Below are 7,902 nucleotides of genomic sequence, written 5' to 3'. Positions count from 1 at the left end.
TATTTTTTTTTTTTTTTTTTTTTTTATGGACTAATGAAAGAATATAGAGAAAACAAAGAATTGCTAATCTAGCTTGAAAAGATTTCCAGGGTTTTTTGGTTTGTCTTTGAAAGAGGTCAAGAGAGATGAAAGGAAGGAAACATCATCTAATTTCTAAAATTGAAGTGACCTACTTCGTAATTTAAAATTTCAACATAGACAAATAATTCCTTTCAGAAGTCAAAAGATTAGCATAACCCAAGTCCATAATCATTCAACGTAAAATAGGACTGTGCCACCATGCTAAAGGAGCATCAAAAGTTCCTGAACAGTCTCCATAGTCTACATTACCATATAAGCATCCACAACTACGAACAGGGCAAACCCATAAAGTGGGTTGGTAAAGAGGATATACACTATGGGTATGCATGTATAGCATGACGGATAAGTTGGATTAGATAGTATTAAGAAATAAAAAGAAGCAAAGATCTTGTTTATTGTTTTATCTTGTCCTTTGTCATACTGTTTACCATACATGCGCTTAACATGTGAGAATTTATGAGGGACCAGGTACTAGAAATTTCCTGGAATTAAAAATAATGGCAGATGGAAAACAAGCTTATTAAATTGAACATTCAACCTTAGCTTAGCTTCCCCCTTTGTACATGGTAACTTCCTAGTTCATTTGAAATTTCTACTGACAACTCAGAAACATAAAAGACATCAAAATATTAAGATGATAACGCATATAATTGTATACCTATTTTGCCTTGGACATGAAGGCGGCGTTACTGCCGAAGAAACATGAGACTCCTCACATGTAACAGCTTCCTCACCTTGCACAGCTGAAGCAACGGATGGTTCTAAAGACAGAAAAAGTAAATTCATGAATACAGAGGAAGTGAACCTATAGCCACAAAATCAGGCTCATATCATATACCTGTTGTTGAACAATTGTCAATTTCACTTGATCTTCTTCTACTGAGCATCCTCTCCTCTTCATTCTGAAGTTCTTGCTTTCTAATTCTTATTTTGGCTTCTATAACCCGTTGTTCTTCCTATAAATGAGCAAAGTTCAATGATGTAGCTAAAATGTTGTTTGACATACACACAAAAAGGAGAAAAAATTAACAGGGAATTAGGATAACATCAGTCTTACAATTTGCTCGAGGCTTTTCTCCTCTTTTGTCCTAACACCTCGATACTCCACGGCATAATTTAACGTTTTACAGAAAGGACACCTTCTAAGGTTAAGGTAACCAAAACATGAAGAAAGCGTTTCATGAGACATAACTCCAACAAATAGAAATCAAGGATATTGTGTAGGCCGGGTAGAATTAGGGGTCCTCATCTGCAAAAAACACTCTAATGCAAGGAAATAATCTAAATTATTAGACTGATATTAAAGAAGATTGACCAAGTCAATGACTACAAAGATAACCAAATTTAGGAAATAAAATGCAAATCATATATGATATACCAGTACAAATGCCTTTCCCGCAGCATCTTGACCGATTAAGACTTGGATAGTACTGATAACATCAAGCACAAAAGAAAATATTAAAAGAAGGTTAAATTACATTAAAAAGGAAAGATGTTATACATGTCGGAACAATGTAATTTGTCATTACTCAAGAATATAATTATATTGCTCTGCTAAGGAAAGTATATGAACAAATAAAAGCCTCAGTTGTTGAACAATCAAAAAGTGCACAAACACAATTCAATTAACGTCATTCTTAGTTATTAAAAAAAAAAAAAAAGACTCCAAAAAATACTTTAACTCAAGTTTCTCCTTTAGCAACATAATTGGCTAACAAATTTTCGAAAAATGGTTCAATTAACTATATAGCTAAACCAACTTCCATTTCAATTCCCCAACTTCTCATATATCCATCAAATAACCACCAAAATTACTCCAAAAAGATGTATACATAAACAGACATGTACAAGAAATCCTATGAACCAAATTTCACTTTAAGCAATAAGAAAATGCAATCACACTATTAAAAAAAAAAAAAAATTGAAAAATGACAAATGACAAATGACGAAAAAGATAGAGAATCATACCAAGAAACAAATGGGACATTCCTCAAGGTCACAACCACGTTCTTCATCACCAGGGTAACAAGGTGCTAGCTTCGAGTCAAGAATAAGCTTCCTAAGTTTCTTTTGGTCCACATCTTTAAGTTGGTATAATCCTTGAGGCTTCGTGTACTTATCATCCACCAGTTGCCTCTTCATCCCCAATTTATTCCCCATATCCAAAGAACACCACTAATTTTCAAATATATATTTTTTTCTTTTCTCAAGGTAAAAATCGAATCTTTCCCAATAATAACTAATTCCCCTTCTTCAAAGCAGAATGCCTTTCACTGTTCCAGGGCGAGAATTACTGGAATTCCCCCACAGAAACTCATTAAAACGTCATGCAAAAAGATGAATGAAAAACCTTCAAATTTGAGAAAAATAAGATGAACCCAAAAAATTTACTCAACAAAATGTGAAGCCCTCAAAAGAAAATCAAACCTTGATGAAATCCTGCAAAAATATACAACCTGAACAGTTAGGTTTCTATTATACACATTCATATGTTTAATAGACAGAAAGTTTTGCGCAGAAAAAACGAAGCTTTTAGAATCAAGAAACCGTTGCAAAGAAGCAAAGAGTGGAGTGGCAGGGCCGGAAAGAATCTACCACCGGGTGGGAGCGCCAATAGAGCGTGGATTGGCCTTTTTTATGAAGTGGGGCAAATTACCCTCCAATTATGATGCGTATAGTGAGATTCCCCAACAATATTATTGTCATTTTGGGACAAACTATTTGCTTCATTATTATTATTATTATTATTTCACTTTTACCTCATCGTTTGTGATCATCGGTGAAGATATGAATAGTGTTAATTCCATTTGTGGTCAATATATCTACTTTAATTTCGTATTGATTGGATTACTATTACTTTAATTTTATCTCAGTTTAAGTTATTTTGTTTAATTTTGTCACATTATTTGATACCAAGCACAGACGTGATCATTAAATACGAAAGATCATCCTACAAAGCAGTAAAAATTGGCATGGAAGAAGTGATACAACCAAAATTCTACCATTTGAGTTATTTTAAGTTCATATGTTTAACCTATAAAATGAGTTTTTGGAATTTATTACTTCTTCCATATCATTTTGTTATCAACTTATGATGATCGTTAGTATCTAACAGTAATCTTGATGTTTAATGTTAAATATATAATGGAATTGAACGAACTGGCTAAAATTGAAATAAAATTAAAATATAGTAACCTAATTGACACCGAAAAAAAGAAAAGATAAAAACGTGTTCCTTGTGTATTACTTTTATATATATTTGAATACATAGTTGATTTTCTTCAGAGTCATTAGGATATTGTAAAGCATCTTTATCCCATATTAAATTTCTCAATTAAATATTTAAGAATAAAAATTAATTTTTAATATAAAATCTGAGAAGATTTTTCCGAAAGCAAAGAAAAATTAGTGGCAAATTCTGAGGGAAAACAACCATATGTATTATGGCTTAAAAATTCTATTAATTTTCATACTACAAAAGAAATAAATATGCAAGTTATCTTGAAAATATTTTCATATTAACAAAATTTTAGAAGGCAATAAGCTTGTTTATGATTTTAATGTCTATTGATACATGTTTTGCACATCGTGCCCATATAAAGAACAAGATTTAAGATTCTTCTTCCTTTTGTTTGTTTATTATTCAATCCTTCTAGCCGAATATGTTGTTAGAAATTATTATCATTTCCCTCTTACAAAATATGTCAAATTTGAATTTCTATCGCAGTCTTTTATAATTTATTATTCTTTTATCAAATAAAAACATATTATGTTGTTTTGTAATATTGAAGTAGACGGGATTAAAGAATAAAGAGAAGTGAAATATTTTTATATCATCTTATTCGACCATATAGAATCCACCACACATGTTATATATAATATACTCTGATAATTCACAAAAAATGAACATTATGTTTAAAACTATGTGAGCCATTATTTTTGTTGAGAAAATTGAGTGATTTATGTGTAGATAAATATATCAACTGATTAATATAAATAACAAAATTCAATAATTGCATAAACATAACAATATTAACATTATAATCCAACAATAAGATGAGAGTTAAAATGCAAATATTAGGGAATAACGTTGAGGATGTTGTCCTAAAGTCGTGTTGCCTCCCCTTCATGTGAGTACTTTCGACACTTTACGGTTCCAAAAAATAAAATTCATGTGGCTCACAGTCAATTCTCCTTCTATAGATACGACCACAGAGAGATAAATAACGAATCTCTCATCGAGTTACCAAAATAGTGTGAATATAGTATAAAATTGTTGAAATGATAATACTTCAAGTTGTTGTATCAAATGATAAAAATTGACTCCCTTTTATATTGTCAAACTAAACCCCCACAATTACGAGAATTATCCAAATTAAAATATTATTTTCAATATGAAATTATGAGTTTTAATTTTGAAATTAAACCTGAAAATTAAAAGGAAAAATTGAAAATTAATAAATTTTAATTTTGAAAGTTTGAAACTTAATTAGAAATGATAATACTTCAAGTTGTTGTATCAAATGATAAAAATTGACTCCCTTTTATATTGTCAAACTAAACCCCCACAATTACGAGAATTATCCAAATTAAAATATTATTTTCAATATGAAATTATGAGTTTTAATTTTGAAATTAAACCTGAAAATTAAAAGGAAAAATTGAAAATTAATAAATTTTAATTTTGAAAGTTTGAAACTTAATTTATTTTACAGCAATTCCTTGCAAGTTTTAAACTTTTGGACTTGAACCTCACTTAGTCATAACAACTTTAATTTGAGTGAGCCATAATAAACTAAACTTTGAATTAGGTCCCTTTGGTCAAATTTCAATTGTCTAACTCACTATTTTCGATTTAGGCTCTAGTTCATAACAGGTAGCACTTTTAATGACTATGCGCTCTAATTTTGATTCTAATAAGAGTCGATGGAGAATAGTTCAATCTTGCAGCATGATTTATTTCTACCACATTGAACATTTTTCATGGAATCTCCAATCATAAAGATTGGGTTATTCCCGAGGGCAACTGCCTTATGGGTTTAAACCCATTCTTACTCAATGATTTATGTATGTCCATCTAGGACTACAATTTATTGTTCAAACAATTTATTTACGTTCCTCTTGAACAATAAATTGGTACCATCGATTTGCAACTCTTCCTGCACATCTACAAAGTCACTTGAGAACATTTTTAAAAATGTTAATATCACATATTTAATTATAATAATATAACTTCATGAAATTTTTATATTGACTTCTAGTATCATGGTTGGACAGATACATCCATTGAGCTCTTTCACTTTACCTGCAATCTTCAAATTCAATCTGTATTACTCAAAATGTCAATTTCATAATAATTATCACTAATTGTGGATACAATACCTATATTCGAAATTTTTAATACCCCTACATTCAAAGGATTTTAAACACTCCCACTTAAACAACATAATTAAACATAATGATACCCATACATCGCAAAATATTAGACAATAAGAATTAGTATAACCTTAAAGTATCAAATATGGTTTAAAATTTTAATCCAAGTAAACATGCCTTCAGAGTAATAAAATATCCCTTGGATACAAAACACTTGCATTTTTTGTACCCCAAATTAGCTAAACATCGTGTCAAAATTTAATTAGACCATAAACTATAATTTTCAAATATAGTATATCAAATATTCTGCGAAAGAAATATTGTTTCGATTAAACACAATCATGTGAAATTCTAGCAAATATAAAATGTAGCTCAAATTTATTGTTCACCCGCATTCATTTTAATAACTTAAAATCATTAGGGCTCATATAAAAGTTAAAATAATTAAATGGCAGATTAATTATATTAATTATTAAGATATAAAGCTTTTGAAACTTAAAATCAAATTGATTATACTACATGGTAGTATTATTATATGCTATTCTAATAATCAAATATGAGTTACATATCTAAATTGAATAATAATAAAATCAATATCATTCACATGAGTTACATTTAAACCTCTTTTAAAATATCAATTACGCACATTATTGAGGATTAAATCTTTCAACCATTATTCCAAAATAAAATCATAGAATTCCCATATAATATAACCCAACCAATTCACATGCATGACAAAATACTAATTTTGGTTATAGTGTACAATGATAATACCTCACTATATATGTAGACAAGAATTTGTCTTACTTCTACCATATAACTATCTACATTAAAAATTAGAGACAATGCCACAAGAAAGTCTCGAAGAATGCCATATTAAAGTCATTAGACCAATTTAGTATATAAGCTAGTGAATTGATTGTGGGATGCAAAAAATTTTCATCCCTAATTACTAGTCACCTTGACGATTGCATCAAGGATTTTTTCAAAGATGCAATTAAAAAAAAAATTGATTGTACACTAACAGAATTCAAACAATAGAGAAGGCAGGGAAAAAGAAATTGTGGTTGAAGAAAACATGAAAGAAGCACCAAGACTAATGTCCCACAATGTATGCTTCTAACTCATCTAATTAGACTACTTCCGCCCTTTAAGTTACACTTGGTTTTATCTTTACGAACTTAGAACATTTTGTGAACCAACAAAGGCACTTGAAATTATCAAAGGTGTTGTAGGGATCTAAATTGCCCGGTTTGCATTTCTTAAGAATTATATGAAGTCACACCTAAATGCATAAATTATGCACAAAATAATAACATTTTTCCACAACATGAAAATCCAGGGATAATGCAATTTCGTTGGTTAAAATGTTATAACCACACAATTCCAAATACTACTACATATGGTTCATAAAGAGATGGATTACTAATATAGAATTTGAAATACCCCAATAGAGATAGAAACACGGAAAAAATATATCAATCATATGGGTTTTATGTAATTAACAATTAGTGAGACTAGCACCCATGAACAAATCTCAATGGGATAGACTAGTGGTACTTGCACAACTCCATTTGCATATTGAATATTTTTATTTTTTAAATTTAGAATTGCATAGTAATCAATTCTTTATTTAGGATCAATGACTAAAACTTGAACATTACGATCACCAAATATTTCAAAATTCAAGTCCACACCAATCATTGTTTTGTGGACACAAATAATTCTCATTATAACAATGTCATTATCAGCCACAATACCATTACTATACACTATACATCAATACATGCAGAAATTACCAAAGAAATTTGCAAATCCATCATAGCTATTTGTCTAATCATTATTTCTATTATGGTGAAACAAGATCAATCCTTGATTTACTTCTCCAGATCATTTAATGAAAGCAATGAACAAAGGATCATTTTCACCGTCACACTAAGCACAAAGTTAAATTGATTGGGCCAACAAATCCATATTTTTGAGTTTTGAATAAAATTTCATGTTTCAAAATTGATAAAAATACTTACAGAATAGGACGGCAACAGGGAATCCATTTTTTTCTCTAGTCACTTGGGCACCCATACACAAGATATATTTCCTACACTTTGAAGATCACAACAAGAATTGTTTACGGACAAATCATAGTAACACGACTTTAAACTGTTGGGACAATTGGGTGATTTGTGTGTAGAAAAACATATCAACTAATAAAAATAAATAACATAATTCAAAGATTGTATAAACATAATAATATTATTAGCAATATAAAAATTATAATTCAACAAGAAGAGGGTTAGAATGCAAACATTAGAGAGTCAGGTCAAGTTCGCTGTCCTAAAGTTTGTATTGCCTCCCTTCGTATGGGTACTTTTGACATTACAGAATTTCAAAATAAAACTCATGTGATTCACAGTTGATTCTCCTTCTATAGGTATGACCATAGGG

At 29.8% G+C, this 7,902-nt stretch overlaps 1 protein-coding gene across 1 annotated transcript; it reads right to left on the bottom strand.

Moving 5' to 3' along the window:
* Window positions 1-687: 687 nt before the first annotated feature.
* LOC111395578 (protein sip5-like) lies at window positions 688-2,754 on the bottom strand. Its single transcript, XM_023021619.1, has 8 exons — window positions 2,629-2,754; window positions 2,509-2,520; window positions 2,050-2,374; window positions 1,460-1,511; window positions 1,299-1,344; window positions 1,139-1,220; window positions 920-1,037; window positions 688-842 (listed from the first exon to the last, which is right to left on the bottom strand). Exons 3-8 carry the CDS (start codon window positions 2,239-2,241, stop codon window positions 703-705), a joined length of 630 nt encoding a protein of 209 aa, XP_022877387.1. The 5' UTR covers window positions 2,242-2,374; window positions 2,509-2,520; window positions 2,629-2,754; the 3' UTR covers window positions 688-702.
* Between the last annotated feature and the right edge of the window lie 5,148 nt (window positions 2,755-7,902).

The sequence above is a fragment of the Olea europaea genome, chromosome 6 (genome assembly GCF_002742605.1).
Source record: "Olea europaea var. sylvestris chromosome 6, O_europaea_v1, whole genome shotgun sequence".
Lineage (NCBI taxonomy): Eukaryota > Viridiplantae > Streptophyta > Magnoliopsida > Lamiales > Oleaceae > Olea > Olea europaea.
The sequence above is the reverse complement of the archived record's forward strand: the minus strand, read 5'-3'. Positions and strand labels throughout refer to the sequence as shown.